Source organism: Mytilus edulis, chromosome 2 (genome assembly GCF_963676685.1).
Source record: "Mytilus edulis chromosome 2, xbMytEdul2.2, whole genome shotgun sequence".
Classification (NCBI taxonomy): domain Eukaryota; kingdom Metazoa; phylum Mollusca; class Bivalvia; order Mytilida; family Mytilidae; genus Mytilus; species Mytilus edulis.
Window position 1 is genome coordinate 102,067,067 of NC_092345.1, and position 20,571 is coordinate 102,087,637.

At 33.3% G+C, this 20,571-nt stretch overlaps 2 protein-coding genes across 2 annotated transcripts in view; both read right to left on the reverse strand.

Moving 5' to 3' along the window:
- Positions 1-641: 641 nt before the first annotated feature.
- Positions 642-7,575, reverse strand: LOC139511130 (ATP-dependent translocase ABCB1-like). Its single transcript, XM_071297703.1, has 7 exons — positions 7,121-7,575; positions 6,506-6,699; positions 5,612-5,643; positions 5,251-5,457; positions 4,545-4,691; positions 2,628-3,605; positions 642-2,455 (listed from the first exon to the last, which is right to left on the reverse strand). Exons 1-6 carry the CDS (start codon positions 7,573-7,575, stop codon positions 3,405-3,407), a joined length of 1,236 nt encoding a protein of 411 aa, XP_071153804.1. The 3' UTR covers positions 642-2,455; positions 2,628-3,404.
- Positions 7,576-15,402: 7,827 nt separating this feature from the next.
- Positions 15,403-20,571, reverse strand: part of LOC139513738 (ATP-dependent translocase ABCB1-like) — a 58,415-nt gene continuing 53,246 nt past the window's right edge. The window contains exons 28-31 of the mRNA XM_071302498.1: positions 20,299-20,496; positions 19,181-19,387; positions 18,595-18,741; positions 15,403-18,397 (exon numbers count right to left, since the gene is read on the reverse strand). Coding sequence (XP_071158599.1) covers positions 18,197-18,397; positions 18,595-18,741; positions 19,181-19,387; positions 20,299-20,496 — 753 coding nt within the window. The 3' untranslated portion in view covers positions 15,403-18,196. The remainder of the gene's footprint in view (positions 18,398-18,594; positions 18,742-19,180; positions 19,388-20,298; positions 20,497-20,571) is intronic.

The window sequence follows — 20,571 nt, forward strand, 5'->3', positions numbered from 1 at the left end:
GTTTATCAATTCAGGGGCAATAAGCCAAATCAGCCTTTTACTCCTTTGTTCTTTTTTTACCTATGGGGACCATATTTTTTTTACGAAAAAGTTAATAAAACACAATCTTTATACCAGATACTCTAAGGATGATTTAGTTTAAGTTTGGCTGCAATTGGTTCAGTAGTTTCAAAAGAGAAGATGTTTGAAATAGTTTACACCAGATGGACGACGACCACAGATGACTAAGGACGACGACAAATGCCAAGTGATGGAAAAAGCTCACATTTGCTCTTACACAGAAATCAACAATAACCACTGAATTACTGGTTGCTCATGGGGACAAGCACATTAATAATCGGGAAGGATTAAACATGCTAATGAGAAATCAACTATGTCCATAACCTGGGAAAATGGTATCAGAGAACAAAATAAGAACAACGTTTAAAAGAGCTTGGGAAATGGGTGGACCCAGATCAGCCCAAAGAACCAAAAACAAAAATCAATTCAAATTAAACAAAGTACTGATCGTAGAGTATTCTCAGTTCCAGTAGGCTAATTCAAAGCCAAAAAAGAAATCTTCTAGATTTAAAGGCCTTTGTTCAGAATATGGACAAGTGAACAGGAAGCATGCTATTATAAGTTGGTAGGAAAATAACACATCAGGAAAAGAAATTCATTTAATATAATCATAACATCATCTGGTATAACATACAACAAATATCCAATTGAAAAAGAAGTAATGTAATATCTTTGGTATTTTATCAAATATATTTCACAACCATACAAATTGAATACAGAAAAAATTTCAGTAAATGTGCCGTATAGTAAATCAACTTCAATTAATAATGAATATATTTTGCTATATTAAGTAGTAGCTATAAATACAAACTTGACTGTAAAAGGTTTCAGTAAAACAAGTATTGCAACCTGTAAATCAACACAACATTAACTTGAGAGAAATAAGTCACACAAAGTACTGACCATGTAAAAGCATATGTTACAACATTTTAATGTAAATATCGATATAACAATAGATTGATTGATGTATTATCCACTTTTCAGCAATATAAGCTGTTTTGTGGAGCCACATAGCTTTGGTAGAAAAACTTACAATCCTTATCCAATACAATTGGAGACAAAGAGCACCTGCCATGTGCACGGTTCCAAATTTAAATTCCTCAGTTTTGACAGGCAAGTGATACAGTAGTTGGATTTCTTAAGACCACTTCTCTACCCCGGTCACTTTTATAATAACAGATTATTAAAGTAATCAATGACATTCTTAAAAGATTGTTTATATGTACACCATATTATCAATATGTATTTGAGATTCTTTTATTATTATTAGAAAAATAATTGCTGATAAATATGTGATGATTCTTAGAAGTTTACTGAAGAAAAGTAACTTTTTTTTTTAAATTTGTTTTTTCATGTTTTTCATCCTTCTCTTCATGTTTCAATTCTCAATTAATGAATCAATAAATTATTATGAAACTAATGTTCAACCTCTCCCAGACAACGTAACCTAAGATGAAATTGGCTATTTTAAGGTACTTTTTATTAATATTTGCCTTACATAGCTCTTACCATATTTTTATCCTTATAAATTCTTGGAATTCAAATTAGTTAACAGGACTTTGTTAGAACTGGTAAAGAATGTCCTCGCATATTTTGTTGGTTAAGTTTCTGATAAGCCATTTTTTAATTTGCAATTACATTCAATGTGAAATAAGTCCATTCAACAGACCAGTTTTCAGCAGAACTATTAAAAAACCACATATATTTGGTATTTCATACTTAACAGCGGTTCAAGTATAAAACTCATTCCCTTGTGCTCATTCAGGGCTGCAGATAAGTATCAAAGTAACAATTGTCACTTTAGCAAACTCTATTACAAACTTATATTCTGAAAACACACAGTACATAAAATAATATATATGTTTTAATTGTATTCACAAGAAAATCATTCAGATTGTCAGTTCATAAAAATTGAATAAATGCTAATGAAAGAAACAAACAGATATTGGCCTCCCTAAATGCTACATGTATGATGATAGAATAGTAATGTTCCCATGTTATAATATCATCCTACTATTGTTTTAATGGAAGAGTATTCTCAAATGTATATATCTATTTCTAATGCCATTCGAAACTCATTGAAAGTCTATGGATAATCATAATAAAATAAATATAAAATAAAACTATTGTTACATCTTGTTATTAAAGGCATGCAACATTTTGTTTTTTGATAGCAAATTTTATGTAAAAAAACCACTGTAACAGTTTATCTCATCTCTTACACAAAACTTGTTTTTACAAATTCTGACAAGCCTTCTAAGCTGCATTTATGTCAGATGAGGCAAAAAAAAATTACAAGCTAACTTTTTAGGATTGTATTTAAAAGCACTAACAGTTTGTTTAGAAGTGCTATCAGTCCCTTGGTTTTATAGATTGTCAAATTTCCATTAAAGCCCTATCAATTCCATGCTTTCTTAGATTGTCATATTGTTGTAAGCCCTATCAATTCATGTTGTTTTAGATTGTCATATTGTTGTAAGCCCTATCAATTCATGTTGTATTAGATTGTCATATTGTTGTAAGCCCTATCAATTCATGTTGTTTTAGATTATCATATTGTTGTAAGCCCTATCAATTCATGTTGTATTAGATTGTCATATTGTTGTAAGCCCTATCAATTCATGTTGTTTTAGATTATCATATTGTTGTAAGCCCTATCAATTCATGTTGTTTTAGATTGTCATATTGTTGTAAGCCCTTAAAGTCCCTTGCTTACATGGACGTTGACAGAAATCAGTAGTCCCACTAATTCATTTGTTTTGTTATTTGTTTTGAGTTTGCATAAGCTAAACAAAACTCTTGGTTTAATGGACTGTAATAATTGTTATCATTGCAAACCACCTTTGTTCTGATGCAAAACCATTTTTTATGAAGATTTCACTCGAAAGGAATGGAGAATATTTCAATCAAGAACCAAATTTGAAGAAAAATAGAAAACACCTAGGTATTTTTTAAAACAAAAAGTAAATAAATAGAGTACAAAAACACTCCAAGAAACTACAGATTGTGCAATATAGACCACAATAAAGCTGAGGACGCCATAAAGGGGTATGTAGATCATGTTCCACAAAATGTACCTGTAGTGTTGATTAATGACAGTGAAAATCTATCTCCAGTGATGTGATAAATGATGATACAGGTTGGAATTGAGAACATAAAATATGATAAAAAGGTATGAGTGGTCAACAGACAACATTGTGTGATCACAAATGAATTTTTAAAAAAGTTTCTGAATTGTTCTCATAATACAACAATTATTCAAAACATTAAGAAATATAAATATCACTAAACAAAAGTAAGATAAAATCACATTATCACAGAGTTAATACAACACTAATCAAGATCTATTTCTGTCGTTTCTGTGCCATGTTCAACTTGTAATAAATTCCTTGTTTGGCCATAAGATCGTTGTGTTTTCCTTCTTCACTGACAGTACCATGTTTTATCACACAAATCTTGTCAGCATTCTGTATGGTTGATAATCTATGGGCAATAACAATACATGTTCTGCCAGATCTGGCCTTGTCTAATGCTTCTTGTACAATCTGCAGTAAAATAATTAGAATAGATAGGTATGATAGAATAAGACATCAAAAACATCTAACCTATATGTGATTTTCAAAATTAGGTGTTGTCAAGACTTTGTTGATGTTGTTGCACCAAACAACGTGAGGATGCATAGAAAAAGACATAAAAAGATATTTTTAACCTTAAAATCAATATAATAAATAAAAGTACTAATCCAATAGAAAAAAAATAGAGAAAAAAACCTTATCAGTTTGTGGGTGAACCGGACTGATAATCCACTTTAATAAAGTAGAAATAATCAATGTGAGAAATCAACTGATTTTTCCTTTGAACAATACCATGGTCATTCACAGTTGTAGCGAATTAAATAAAAAAAAATGTTTGGAATGATTACAAAATCTGGTGCCTCAAACAAGAGGAAAAAAAAGTATAATAAATGTTAGTAGGATTCAGATATGGAAAGGCCAAAATCAATCAAACTATCACTTTTCAATACTTCATTTAGTCACAGGAAACAACATATCTCAATCTGAAAAGATTTTGTTAGAGCGTTTTTAAGTTATTGCCGCACACTTATTGTATAAAAGTTTTCATACAGAAGAAAGTTATGAATTGAATTTGCTGCAAAGCAATTAAATTCATAAAAATATTAGTAATTTTCAAGACAGTCAAATAAATAGTTATGTACCGTGGATTCTTTATTTTCATGTGTACCAATTTTCATGGTTTGAGGGAAAATGATTGGATATTTTATGTTGTGGTTTTGGCAAACTCTGGGTTCATTCCTTTAGAAAATTTGTAGTTGGTAGAACATATTAATTTGTAGTTGGTTGAAGATATAAATTTGTGGTCCATATGAACCCATGAAATCCACGACAATTGGTATTAATCAAGCCACAGTATACGTATTTTATTAGGTTCTGATTTTTGGCCATTAGGAAGTCAAATAAAAATACCTTTTCACTTTCTGTATCTAGAGCAGATGTAGCCTCATCTAAGAGTAAGATCCTGGGATTACGTAACAAGGCTCTGGCAATAGCTACACGTTGTTTCTGTCCACCACTCAGTTGTGTTCCCTTGTCACCAACATTAGTGTCATAGCCCTGTAAGAATGAATTGACTTACTTAGAATTGTGAGATCCATTGTGACCAATAGTTGTTATATATCCTTGTAGTGAGATCCATTGTGACCAATAGTTGTTATATATCCTTGTAGTGAGACCCATTGTGCACAATAGTTGGTATATATCCTTGTAATCATATTTGTGTAGATACTACTCATTGCTTCAAACCTGAGCTTTTGATCTTTTGATCTTTTCATTTTTTTAACATAAAATTATCTAAATTCACTTTAACAATTCGAAAATGTAAGTTTTGCCTTCTCCCAATATTAATTGCATTCCCCTTCCCATTTAGACCTAACCTGATATGTAAGGATGATATGAAGTGCAGTAAACTACTGCTGGTAAAGAAACTAAATTTCACAGATATGAGTCCCTGGCAGTTTTATTATCTGGCATGATACCACTCAATCCAATATGTCTGGCGTTCATTGTTGTTAATATTATCTGACCTTAAATCTCACATACTTCATCAATTTTAGCCTTCTAAGCAGTATTCAGACTCTTATTTTACACTCAACCATAAGACACAATTACTTACATCTGGTAAAGATGATATAAATTCATGAATGTTAGCGTCCCTAGCAGCTTTGATTATCTCGTCCATACTTGGTGTTCTACTGTTGTCACCATAAGCAATATTGTCTCTGATACTACAGTCAAACAATATGGGTTCCTGGGATACAATTCCTATCTGGGATCGTAACCATGGTACATTTAGATCTTTCACATTATATCTGTCTAGTTGCTGTCAAAGAAATAGTTTAGTTATAATTAAGAGAAACTCTATCAAACCTGTTTTGAGATTTTTTTTATCTTTTATATGTGCCTAAATGAATAGTTTATCTTTAATTAAATAATTGATGCAACAACAATTTACATTGATTCATATTTATACTCACCACAGATCCTGCCTCTACATCATAAAATCTTACTCACCACAGATCCTGCCTCTACATCATAAAATCTTTCTATCAGGGCAACTGTGGTTGACTTTCCACATCCACTGGTCCCCACTAATGCCAGGGTCTGTCCTGGCTGTACAGTTAAGGTGAGCCCCTGCAGAACCTCAATATCTGGACGAGTGGGGTAACGGAACTTACAGTCAGTGAATGTCACTTTACTGGTTACTGTAGACTAAAATCAAGGAATACATGTATTACTAAGGGTTGTGTCCAAATATTGTCCTTTGTTAAATACTAGACAAACACAGAACAAGACACTGAGTTAGATTTTAAACATACTAACCAGGGGCGGATCCAGTCATTTTAAAAAAGGGGCTCCAACTATATGCTCCCATTCAAATGCATTGATCGTCCAAAAAAAGGGGGATCCAACCCCCGAAACCACCAAACCCCCACCCCCTGGATCTGCCAATGCTAACTCGCAAAATAAAAGTTTAGTTGACAGGACAAATCTTCTTTGCAGGAAAAATTATTCTGACTTCAAGCCCCTTCTTACTATTTGTGATGTACTTGGCAAAGCACCATAAAATACCAAGCATTCTGAGAGCATTGCAAACTAACGCTAACTTTGTCTGTCACTTGTCATGATAAAAATATTTAGTTAATATTCTAAGTCTCTAGCTATAAATGCAAAAAATATTAAACTAAGATGCTGTCAGATTGACAGCAAACTGCTCTTTTCCAGCATAACATGATAATTTCAAATCTGGATCTAAAAACAAGATCAAGTCAAAGCTTTTTTCAAGTCATTGCACAGTTGATAAATGCTTAGTTTTAGAAAAACAAATTACGTTACTTTTTAGTAACAAGATAATAAAGTGATTTACTTACTGCAGAACTTTCCTAATTCTAATTCACCTACCTCATGTGGTTTCTCTCCATTTTCAGATTCAGCATCAATGACAGGTGTTGAATCCAACAAAGGGAAGATAACTTCTGATGAGGCCTGGGCTTTAGCTGCATCTGGTGCAAATGCACTGGCCTGTCCTAAAGCCATAGCTCCAAACACAATGGCAGAAAAAACCCTAAAATGAAACATAATGACTTTAATTTTACAATACACTTATACATATTATAAGTTATATGGTTCGCTTAGTGACTTTATCGCATGCATGACTATTTCTGCTGCATTTTGTATTAAAGGCAATCATACCATATCTCCTTATTTTTTTTATTTTACCATCAATCTTTGTAAATGAAGTGGATCTTGTAATGTCTTTTTTGATAGAGTTAACCATTGGATAACAAATCAATACCTACCCTTAGTTGTGTTTTTTATCTACAATAATCAGTGTGTATGTTAATGTATTTGAGTTTTAACCTTGCCATTTGATTAGGGAATTTATGTTAGAAATTTTCCTCCTAGTTCGATGTTTGTGTTATTTTACTTTTTTAAGTGAAAAAACAGATCTCCCTTTATATAGTTAAGTCAATCTTACAACTTACTTGAAAACACCTGTAAAGTCCATCTCCCTCTCTTTGATCATATAGGCTCCAAAGTAGAAAGCTGCAGCATAGGCAAAGAAGATAACTGACTGAGAGAAAGAGAATGCAAGTCCAGCTATATGTGCTTTTCTTAGTGCTGCTACATAAGGAGGTCTTAAGTTCTCTATGTATAACTGGTGGATCTTATCTTCCTTAGTTAAAGAAGCCACAGTGCGAATATTTTCAATTCCTTCATTTGCAACTTTTCCTGCACCTTCTAAAGCTTCTTTGTTTTGACCAGCAACTCCTTGAAGAATTTTCATTTCCAATGCTCCCCCAATGGCAATAAAAGGCAAGAAAGCAAAGATAACAAGGGTAAGTTGCCATCCATAGATAAAGGCAATAACAATAGCTGTTCCCATGTTGGCAACATTCTGTACCAAACTACCAAGCCTTGCACCAGCAGCCTTAAACATGAACAAGCAAGATAAAAATCATTTTTTTATATCCTTTAAACCATCTAATAATAAAAGTCAGTGAACAATACATTCATATTTAATTTGATTTAAAACAATATATTAGTATTAGTCACATAGCAATCATACAAATGTAATAACTAATTTCCATTTCCTAGAAACAATATCATTATATAAATTAAGGCAATATGTGTTACCAAATGTTAATTTCTGTGTATAAATTTTGATGAGCCATCTTTAATGATATATAAACTAAAGGTTCTAAAGAGCCAGTGTCTCTAACCTTGGTCTATGTGTATACTAAACTAAAGGTTCTAAAGATCCAGTGTCTCTAACCCTGGTCTATGTGTATACTAAACTAGAGGTTCTAAAGAGCCAGTGTCTTTAACCTTGGTCTATGTGTATACTAAACACAAGGTTCTAAAGAGCCAGTGTCTCTAACCTTGGTCTATGTGTATACTAAACTAGAGGTTCTAAAGAGCCAGTGTCTCTAACCTTGGTCTATGTGTATACTAAACTAAAGGTTCTAAAGAGCCAGTGTCTCTAACCCTGGTCTATGTGTATACTAAACTAAAGGTTCTAAAGAGCCAGTGTCTCTAACCTTGGTCTATGTGTATACTAAACTAAAGGTTCCAAAGAGCCAGTGTCTCTAACCCTGGTCTATGTGTATACTAAACTAAAGGTTCTAAAGAGCCAGTGTCTCTAACATTGGTCTATGTGTATACTAAACTAAAGGTTCTAAAGAGCCAGTATCTCTAACCTTGGTCTATGTGTATACTAAACACAAGGTTCTAAAGAGCCAGTGTCTCTAACCTTGGTCTATGTGTATACTAAACTAGAGGTTCTAAAGAGCCAGTGTCTCTAACCTTGGTCTATGTGTATACTAAACTAAAGGTTCTAAAGAGCCAGTGTCTCTAACATTGGTCTATGTGTATACTAAACTAAAGGTTCTAAAGAGCCAGTGTCTCTAACATTGGTCTATGTGTATACTAAACTAAAGGTTCTAAAGAGCCAGTGTCTCTAACATTGGTCTATGTGTATACTAAACTAAAGGTTCTAAAGAGCCAGTGTCTCTAACCTTGGTCTATGTGTATACTAAACACAAGGTTCTAAAGAGCCAGTGTCTCTAACCTTGGTCTATGTGTATACTAAACTAGAGGTTCTAAAGAGCCAGTGTCTCTAACCCTGGTCTATGTGTATACTAAACTAGAGGTTCTAAAGAGCCAGTGTCTCTAACATTGGTCAATCTGTATACTAAACTAAAGGTTCTAAAGAGCCAGTGTCTCTAACCCTGGTCTATGTGTATACTAAACTAGAGGTTCTAAAGAGCCAGTGTCTCTAACATTGGTCAATGTGTATACTAAACTAAAGGTTCTAAAGAGCCAGTATCTCTAACCTTGGTCTATGTGTATACTAAACACAAGGTTCTAAAGAGCCAGTGTCTCTAATCTTGGTCTATGTGTATACTAAACTAGAGGTTCTAAAGAGCCAGTGTCTTTAACCCTGGTCTATGTGTATACTAAACTAGAGGTTCTAAAGAGCCAGTGTCTCTAACCTTGGTCTATGTGTATACTAAACTAAAGGTTCTAAAGAGCCAGAGTCTCTAACCTTGGTCTATGTGTATACTAAACTAGAGGTTCTAAAGAGCCAGTGTCTCTAACCCTGGTCTATGTGTATACTAAACTAAAGGTTCTAAAGAGCCAGTGTCTCTAACCTTGGTCTATGTGTATACTAAACTAAAGGTTCTAAAGAGCCAGTATCTCTAACATTGGTCTATGTGTATACTAAACTAAAGGTTCTAAAGAGCCAGTATCTCTAACCTTGGTCTATGTGTATACTAAACTAAAGATTCTAAAGAGCCAGTGTCTCTAACCTTGGTCTATGTGTATACTAAACACAAGGTTCTAAAGAGCCAGTGTCTCTAACCTTGGTCTATGTGTATACTAAACTACAGGTTCTAAGGAGCCAGTGTCTCTAACATTGGTCTATGTGTATACTTAACTAAAGGTTCTAAAGAGCCAGTGTCTCTAACCTTGGTCTATGTGTATACTAAACTAAAGATTCTAAAGAGCCAGTGTCTCTAACATTGGTCTATGTGTATACTAAACTAAAGATTCTAAAGAGCCAGTGTCTCTAACATTGGTCTATGTGTATACTTAACTAAAGGTTCTAAAGAGCCAGTGTCTCTAACCTTGGTCTATGTGTATACTTAACTAAAGGTTCTAAAGAGCCAGTGTCTCTAACCTTGGTCTATGTGTATACTAAACTAAAGGTTCTAAAGAGCCAGTGTCTCTAACCTTGGTCAATGTGTATACTAAACTAAAGGTTCTAAAGAGCCAGTGTCTCTAACCTTGGTCTATGTGTATACTAAACTAAAGATTCTAAAGAGCCAGTGTCTCTAACCTTGGTCTATGTGTATACTAAACAAAGGTTATAAAGAGCCAGTGTCTCTAACATTGGTCTATGAGTATACTAAACTAGAGGTTCTAAAGAGCCAGTGTCTCTAACATTGGTCTATGAGTATACTAAACTAGAGGTTCTAAAGAGCCAGTGTCTCTAACATTGGTCTATGTGTATACTAAACAAAGGTTATAAAGAGCCAGTGTCTCTAACCTTGGTCTATGTGTATACTAAACTAAAGGTTCTAAAGAGCCAGTGTCTCTAACATTGGTCTATGTGTATACTTAACTAAAGGTTCTAAAGAGCCAGTGTCTCTAACCCTGGTCAATGTGTATACTAAACTAAAGGTTCTAAAGAGCCAGTGTCTCTAACCTTGGTCTATGTGTATACTTAACTAAAGGTTCTAAAGAGCCAGTGTCTCTAACATTGGTCTATGTGTATACTAAACACAAGGTTCTAAAGAGCCAGTGTCTCTAACCCTGGTCTATGTGTATACTAAACTAGAGGTTCTAAAGAGCCAGTGTCTCTAACCTTGGTCTATGTGTATACTAAACTAGAGGTTCTAAAGAGCCAGTGTCTCTAACCTTGGTCTATGTGTATACTAAACTAAAGATTCTAAAGAGCCAGTGTCTCTAACCTTGGTCTATGTGTATACTAAACTAAAGGTTCTAAAGAGCCAGTGTCTCTAACCCTGGTCTATGTGTATACTAAACTAGAGGTTCTAAAGAGCCAGTGACTCTAACCCTGGTCTATGTGTATACTAAACTAAAGGTTCTAAAGAGCCAGTGTCTCTAACCTTGGTCTATGTGTATACTAAACACAAGGTTCTAAAGAGCCAGTGTCTCTAACCTTGGTCTATGTGTATACTTAACTAAAGGTTCTAAAGAGCCAGTGTCTCTAACCTTGGTCTATGTGTATACTTAACTAAAGGTTCTAAAGAGCCAGTGTCTCTAACATTGGTCTATGTGTATACTAAACTAAAGGTTCTAAAGAGCCAGTGTCTCTAACCTTGGTCTATGTGTATACTAAACTAAAGGTTCTAAAGAGCCAGTGTCTCTAACATTGGTCTATGTGTATACTAAACTAAAGGTTCTAAAGAGCCAGTGTCTCTAACCTTGGTCTATGTGTATACTAAACTAAAGGTTCTAAAGAGCCAGTGTCTCTAACCTTGGTCTATGTGTATACTAAACACAAGGTTCTAAAGAGCCAGTGTCTCTAACCTTGGTCTATGTGTATACTAAACACAAGGTTCTAAAGAGCCAGTGTCTCTAACCTTGGTCTATGTGTATACTAAACTAGAGGTTCTAAAGAGCCAGTGTCTCTAACCTTGGTCTATGTGTATACTTAACTAAAGGTTCTAAAGAGCCAGTGTCTCTAACATTGGTCTATGTGTATACTAAACTAAAGGTTCTAAAGAGCCAGTGTCTCTAACCTTGGTCTATGTGTATACTAAACTAGAGGTTCTAAAGAGCCAGTGTCTCTAACCTTGGTCTATGTGTATACTTAACTAAAGGTTCTAAAGAGCCAGTGTCTCTAACCTTGGTCTATGTGTATACTAAACACAAGGTTCTAAAGAGCCAGTGTCTCTAACCTTGGTCTATGTGTATACTAAACTAGAGGTTCTAAAGAGCCAGTGTCTCTAACCCTGGTCTATGTGTATACTAAACTAGAGGTTCTAAAGAGCCAGTGTCTCTAACCTTGGTCTATGTGTATACTTAACTAAAGGTTCTAAAGAGCCAGTGTCTCTAACCTTGGTCTATGTGTATACTAAACACAAGGTTCTAAAGAGCCAGTGTCTCTAACCCTGGTCTATGTGTATACTAAACTAGAGGTTCTAAAGAGCCAGTGTCTCTAACCTTGGTCTATGTGTATACTTAACTAAAGGTTCTAAAGAGCCAGTGTCTCTAACCTTGGTCTATGTGTATACTTAACTAAAGGTTCTAAAGAGCCAGTGTCTCTAACCCTGGTCGATGTGTATACTAAACACAAGGTTCTAAAGAGCCAGTGTCTCTAACCTTGGTCTATGTGTAAACTAAACTAGAGGTTCTAAAGAGCCAGTGTCTCTAACCTTGGTCTATGTGTATACTAAACTAGAGGTTCTAAAGAGCCAGTGTCTCTAACATTGGTCTATGGGTATACTAAACTAAAGGTTCTAAAGAGCCAGTGTCTCTAACATTGGTCTATGTGTATACTAAACTAAAGGTTCTAAAGAGCCAGTGTCTCTAAACTTGGTCTATGTGTATACTAAACTAGAGGTTCTAAAGAGCCAGTGTCTCTAACCCTGGTCTATGTGTATACTTAACTAAAGGTTCTAAAGAGTCAGTGTCTCTAACCTTGGTCTATGTGTATACTAAACTAGAGGTTCTAAAGAGCCAGTGTCTCTAACCTTGGTCTATGTGTATACTAAACTAGAGGTTCTAAAGAGCCAGTGTCTCTAACCCTGGTCTATGTGTATACTAAACTAGAGGTTCTAAAGAGCCAGTGTCTCTAACCCTGGTCTATGTGTATACTAAACTAGAGGTTCTAAAGAGCCAGTGTCTCTAACCCTGGTCTATGTGTATACTAAACACAAGGTTCTAAAGATCCAGTGTCTCTAACCCTGGTCGATGTGTATACTAAACACAAGGTTCTAAAGAGCCAGTGTCTCTAACCTTGGTCTATGTGTATACTAAACTAGAGGTTCTAAAGAGCCAGTGTCTCTAACCTTGGTCTATGTGTATACTAAACTAAAGGTTCTAAAGAGCCAGTGTCTCTAACCTTGGTCTATGTGTATACTAAACACAAGGTTCTAAAGAGCCAGTGTCTCTAACCTTGGTCTATGTGTATACTAAACACAAGGTTCTAAAGAGCCAGTGTCTCTAACCTTGGTCTATGTGTATACTAAACACAAGGTTCTAAAGAGCCAGTGTCTCTAACCTTGGTCTATGTGTATACTTAACTAAAGGTTCTAAAGAGCCAGTGTCTCTAACCTTGGTCTATGTGTATACTAAACTAGAGGTTCTAAAGAGCCAGTGTCTCTAACCCTGGTCTATGTGTATACTAAACTAAAGGTTCTAAAGAGCCAGTGTCTCTAACTGTGGTCTATGTGTATACTAAACAAAGGTTCTAAAGAGCCAGTGTCTCTAACCTTGGTCTATGTGTATACTAAACACAAGGTTCTAAAGAGCCAGTGTCTCTAACCTTGGTCTATGTGTATACAGATATAAACTAAAGGTTCTAAAGAGCCAGTGTCTCTAACCTTGGTCTATGTGTATACAGATATAAACTAAAGGTTCTAAAGAGCCAGTGTCTCTAACCTTGGTCTATGTGTATGTTCCAGACCTTATGAGTATTTGGACCGTATGCGTACGGTCTGGACTGTATGCATACTTTTTCAAAATACTCATACGGTCAGACCGTACAGGTACGGTCTGACTAATATTAAAAAGTTGGTCAAGTTTATTAGATACAAGTGCATATTACAGTTAAACATAACTTAACTCTCAAATTAATATAAAAAAGTTCAATTGAAATTGAAATAAAAAATTCATATTCTAAGTATTTATAAAAATCACGCTAATCAACTCTAATAACCTCTTTTATTTAGCATGTCGATCAGTTATACATTAATTGAATTATGATCACTGAAAATAAAGATATCTGAAGTAAATATAATAGGGGAGGACAGTTGTTTTAAAATGTTTAGCAACTTTACAAAAACATGCAAATGCAAAGGAACATGCATGAACTGCAAACATGTACATTTTTAAACGTAAAAAATATTACGTTACTTATTGTAGCAATTGTCACCTTGGGCTAGTGTACCAAAATAGGATTCAGATATACAATTAAACAAATGTTTAATTTCAATTCTTCTTTTGTTCAGTTTATCCATATAATTGTAATAATAACAATTTGTAAAACTAAACGTAAAGATTGTGATAAATTGTTTAAATATAATCCATATGACCCAATCACATGTATGGTCAGCTAGTACTGGTCCAATGGTACGCGTATAGTCGGATTGTACGAGTATATGTATACGGTCCGGACCGTACGCGTACGGTCCAAATACTCATATGGTCTGGAACAGAGTCTCTAACCTTGGTCTATGTGTATACTAAACAGAGGACACTCTGCAACATTGAATTCATGACAAAAATCTGGGTTCTGTTGATCTTGTACTGCTAATCTTTTAGTCCGTTTAGTACCTCTATACTTATGCCAAAACAGACTTACCTCGCCCTTCATATTAAAAAGTAGAATACATACCCCTTGTACTTGTGAAGCATCTGTTGCCAAGCGAGTAGTCAGAGCACCTGTTCCATTCTTATGATCATCAAACCAAGATATATCCTGAAATGTATTGTTTATATATTAATACTGACCTCACATCACAAACACTTGATATTCTCTGAGAAATGTTGACAAAAACTTTGAATCAAGGTGAAATACTAAATTGAGCTGTACTCAAAAGTTTGTATGTATTTAATCACACCCCATATTTTAAGAGAGGTGAAAACTCTATTCAGCAGAAAATATGTTTGAATCAAATCCTTTATCAACTGCTACACTGGAATGTCCATGTTATTCTTTAGTTAATGAAATCTTTACTGCATACCTTTTAACTTCCCACACCTTTTTAGAAAATGGTAAATGTGTATAGAGGATTGTATTAGCATTAAATATCCAGTTAGATAGTCTTTCTCAACAGAAATAACTAATAATATTAATAATGCTTGGATTATCACAGAGACATTTTGTCTACCCTCTAGTTATGTATAGAAGGGCTTGAAGGTTTTTTTTTTGGCATTATCAGACCTCTGAGGAAGATCAGGATGAGAAATAATAAAAACTTTGAAAAAATGTCTTCCAGAACATCTTTGGCTTAAGAAATCACACAAAATGTTGACCAAGAAAGAATAAAACACAAGATTGTATCAATTTAGTATTACCTTTTTTCACATATCAAAATATATCCCATACAATTTAAATCCTGTGGGTTTTTTATTTCTTTTCCTGGATTAAGGAAAAGTTGATTTTCAATTGATATTTGATTTCATAGTTTTACAAAATCCTGCATGCAAGCCTGCGAAAAAATCTTGTTTTTTGCTGGACATTTAAATTTGTGATTCACCTGTACCCACCAAATCTTTGGAAATGTTAGTTTTCCATTAATAATGAATTCACAGTAGCTTTAAATTAATATCCAACCTTAATTTTTAATATTGTAATCGTTTTTTTGTTTTGTTATCATGATTTAGCTTATCCATATTTGCCTGGCTCTTTCACACAGCACCTCCTGACACAAATCTAAAGCTATAACAAATCAACAAACCAGTAGTACCTCCAAGTACTTCTTACTCAATTATCAAATGGATCACTAACATTGACTCATTAAACTTATTGTCAGATAACAAGCCTTTGGAATAAAACAAATACACATCAAACAATTAATACATTTATTTAAAAAAAGCCACATTTAAAACATGCTCTCATTATATAACATACAAACTAGTCATTATAGCACACAGTCACTGTCCCTGGGCTGGTCAGACACTGGTCAAATGATTGTCTGTCAAATATATACCCTGTTAATCTTTCAAAATACTTCTGTGTACAATAAAATCAATAAAACACAATAGAGAGGTTAAGTGTCTGAGATTGTTTGATAAAAGCTGTTTTTTCAAATTACTGCACACAAACAACACTAAATAAAATTAAAAACAAAACTTTTAAAATAAATTTTAAACCAATAATTCAATGGTCTTTTAACATAATAACTTTCACGTTCAATCTTGATCCATAAGATGTTTGAGAAGCATAGAAATCCATTGATAACAACTGTATGCGAAATGTTGATTAAACACATAACAATATGATGACAATAAAACAATTATTAAGTACAATAGAAAATTATACATTATGACATTTAAATTCCTAGGAATTCAAAACACTTCTTTAGGATGAGCTGTTCCCAGGTATTTACAAAGTTTCTTATTTTCACACATTTGTCATCTCGTGTAACCTTCATTTGATAAAAGTGTATCTGTCCAAACCGATATGATTTTTTTTCTTGCTCTTTACTTTTTGGGTAGATATAATAAACCATAATCTGAAAGCTCTGAAAATATTAACACATTTTTCCATTTAAAAGTCAACAGTAAAAAAACCTTGATATGATGTATGATATGGTCAATGTAAATTCTGTAATGTTTAAAGTAATATGGGAGTAAAAACAAATATATACATTTTTTTTTATTTTCTTCAACAATGTTTATACCCCCTATTCTCAAAAAAATATGAAAAACATATGACGGTGTTCACTGTTTTATGAAAACTATTCTTTTAATTGAATTTTACATGGGAAAAAATCATAGTAATTTTACAAATAAGAACCACATAATCCTAACAATAAAGATGCTTGTTTCCATTAAATGAGGCAGAAAAGTTTTCTCAGAAAACAAAACTAATGATGTAAATGCTCTTTTTGTTAACAAAAAAGATGGAATTTAATGAAAGATTTTTTTTATCAATTTGAAAGTTAAAAAAAGTATCTCCCATTATCAATGTTTTGTGCATTTTTCCTTTGATCTTTTTTTCTGATAGTTTTTCATATCATGCTACTCGCTTGAGATGGAAAATTATCGCTAGAAACTAAGGAGGCACGTGGCATTGCTAATGAATTTAAATAGATTATCATTGGTCATCTCAAGTCGATTGCTTTGAGAAAATAAATCTCGTTGAGATGATCAACGATTATCTATAATTATACAAATATTTTTATAAAATAATTTTAAACAAAAACAAAAAATTATTACCACCAAATGAAGCAATAAAAATGCTATAATTTAGATTTAATAATTGAGGTAAATAAAGCTCAGTCTATTGAAGGTTACCAACTAAAAAATATACTCTAGTACTACCTTGAATCAGGTACTGTATACGAGAAAAAGGAATATACAATCTACACTAATAAAAAACATAAATGTGTAAAACTAAACCCGTTAGATAAAGTAGATATATGTATGTCATGATATATGTATATATAGACATGTAAAACCAGGTACATACTACTAAAACGTAAATAATACCAAATATAGAAAGTCAAATAAGATTGAGATTCCATAGCCTCAATAAAACCTACATGTAGCAAGCAAAGTTTTCTGGAATAAATATATAAGTATGTAAAGTCCTTATGAAAACAACAAATACAATGAATGTTGTTAACTGGTTTGGTCTTTAAAATGTATTTTAGACTTTTTAAACAAGGCAAGTGCTGAATGTAAAAGTGTAGTGAGCAACATAGATGATTAATATGCTGAAGGCAGATCAGAAAGATTCACTCAATATACTGGACTCTTCACCTTGGCAAAATGAAATGCACAACCTGGGTTTCTGTTCTAATTACTACTGCACCTGGTTTCTGACCCCAGCATGAAAACTTCTATTTTATAACCATGAAATAACTAAACTTGTAAAATTAGTTATTTTTAGATTTTTTGAGATTCCAGAAAATTCAGATTGCTAAAAAACAAGTTGAAAACTAATACATTAGATAAATATCACATAACTTATACCGGTTTTATATGAAATTTAACAAACACAGTTAACATACAAAAACAATGTGGATTTCTTTTGATTATAACATAAATATTAGTCAACAAAATATACACAGTTTGTTCCATAACAACAAGCACTAAATCCAAGGAATGTTTATAATGTCAAGTTCTCTCACAATAAAAGTGTATGAATGTTGTTCATCTATGGGTGGGTATCTGTTTCCATCCTGAGATAACAGTTTGATTCTATGGGTGGGTATCTAAGTGTCTACCATATAAATTCAGTTAGTTTTTATTTGAAATAGGAATTCGAATTAATAAACAAATATTGTTTCTATGACATGAAAATCTGTTGATCTGAGGTAGAAATGCTGAAATACAACTAATTCATACAGAACCATATATTTTTATGTTTGTTTTGCCTTTTGAAAGATTTGATTGAAGAAATATAAACCTTGGTAGCACTTACAATACACAGCACTTATTAAGCATCTATTAACTTGTCTTTCACATGATAAACTACAAAAAAAAAACCTTCAACTTTCATTTTATACTTCACAGCTCCTAGTTTGATCACTATATTACATTACAATCATTACAATGTAAAGATAAGGAAAATGTTTCCTTTTTAGTTAAATATAATCACAAATTTTCCCTAATGAGGGATAAAGTAAAATGGTTTATTTCTGTCGTTTCTGTGCCATATTTAACTTATAATAAATTCCCTGCTTGGCCATAAGATCATTGTGTTTTCCTTCTTCACTGACAGTACCATGTTTAATCACACAAATCTTGTCAGCATTCTGTATGGTTGATAATCTATGGGCAATAACAATACATGTTCTGCCAGCTCTTGCCTTGTCTAATGCTTCTTGTACAATCTGCAAATAAATAAAATAATAATTACATTTACAAAACTCTCTAGTCCTGTATCTTTAAATGCATTAAAACATTTTAGATAGTTTGGATTCTAGAAGTCAACTAATTAAGTCCCCAGGAATAATATTCTCATTTCATGTCTCTATTTGCCCAGAACTCAGCAGCAATTTAATATTTAAGATTGCTGTATTTGTTATACCTTTTCACTTTCTGTATCTAGAGCAGATGTAGCCTCATCTAAGAGTAAGATCCTGGGGTTACGTAACAAGGCTCTGGCAATAGCTACACGTTGTTTCTGTCCACCACTCAGTTGTGTCCCTTTGTCACCAACATTAGTGTCGTAGCCCTGTAAAAATAATAAACTCAATTGAATTTCCTCTTCAATAATTGTTTCTATTTCTGATTTAATATCTTTTTAACACAACCCTTTTTGTTTCAAGTCTAGTATTTAGAAAATATGTTTATAAAGCTTACAGCATTAAAGTCTTCCTCTTCCTTTGCCAAAGTAAGGTTTATTTACTAATGGTGTTGCATTACTTTTGTTTCATTTACCTATATACCCTATCTGCTCATCCCCTTCCATTATGTAGCTATAGGTAAACCAAAGGCTGGATAAGAAATAAATTCGTTGATATTTTAAAATATCTGACTTTCAATCCCTCAGTAACAAAGTGACAATTACTTGCATCTGGTAAAGAAGATATGAGTTCAAGGATTTTAGTATTCCTAGCAGCTTTGAATATTTGATCCTACACCCCTTAATAGTAAGATTATCAATTACTTACATCTGGTAAAGATGATATAAATTCATGGATGTTAGCGTCCCTAGCAGCTTTGATTATCTCGTCCATACTTGGTGTTCGGCTGTTGTCACCATAAGCAATATTGTCTCTGATACTACAGTCAAATAATATGGGTTCCTGGGATACAATTCCTATCTGGGATCGTAACCATGGTACATTCAGATCTTTCACGTTATACTTATCAAGCAACTGAAAATAAATAAAACAAATGATGTGTCATTATACATGCAACTTTTCTTGTCACTAGTCAAATCTTTATTCTATCCGAGATGGTATCTAAACTGTAACAAACAAGAATGTGTCCGTAGTACACAGATGACCCATCTGCACTATCATTTTCTATGTTCAGTGGACTGTGAAAATGACATAAAAAATTTGAAAGATCATATCATAGGGAACACTAAGTTTCAAGTTGATTGAACTTCAAGAAAAAATGAACAGACGGACGAACGGACAAACAAACAGACAAAAGAAAGCACAGACCAGAAAACATAATGCTCATAAATGGGGCATAAAAAACATAATGTCCATCAACAGGACATAAAAATATTATAGCCTTCACATGTATTGCTATGGAGAAGTCGTGATTTCCTTAAAATTGCAATAAAAATTTCATATATGGCTATTATATGTAAAAAAAATATATATATAACCGGTTGGCAGGTAGCTGAGAATCGTGAACCTGAAACTAAATTAAATAATACAGCATCATCAGACTGAAAACAATGTCATGGAGCTTTTATGTTAGGTTCCCTAGAGGTGAAAACTTCATACATGGTTATCATCAGTTGGACTATATAAGTTTTTGTTAAACAGAAAGTCTCCACTTCATCACAAAATATTACTCACCACACATCTTGGCTCTCCATCATTAAAACTTACTCCCCACAAATCTTGCCTCTACATTAAAAAATCTTACTTATCACAAAATATTACTCACCACATATCATGGCCCTAAATTTAAAAATATTACTTAACACAGATCTTGCCGAACTTGCCCCTATTTCCTAAAATCTTACCATAGATCCTGCCTCTATTCAGTATTGGATAAAATCTTACTCCACACAGATCCTAACTCTATTGTATAAAATCTTACTCACCACAGATCCTGCCTCTACATCATAAAATCTTTCTATTAAGGCCACTGTAGTTGACTTTCCACATCCACTTGTCCCCACTAAAGCCAGGGTCTGTCCTGGATCTACGGTTAATGTCAATCCCTGTAGGACCTCAACATCTGGTCGAGTAGGGTATCGGAACTTGCAGTCTCTAAATGTGACAGTACTGGTTACTGTTTCCTGAAATTTATCATTTTACATTAGTAAATGAATATATATACTCTTGCTAGAGGAGAAAGATAAAGACTAAGTATA

Coding starts and splice junctions, on each gene's coding strand:
- LOC139511130 (XM_071297703.1), bottom strand. CDS start 7,575: ATGTTTAAGGCTGCTGGTGCAAGGCTTGGTAGTTTGGTACAGAATGTT. Junction 6,700..7,120: donor GACTTTACAGGTGTTTTCAA/GTAAGTTGTAAG, acceptor GTTTCATTTTAG/GGTTTTTTCTGCCATTGTGT. Junction 5,458..5,611: donor ATGTAGAGGCAGGATCTGTG/GTGAGTATAAAT, acceptor TTTCTTTGACAG/CAACTAGACAGATATAATGT.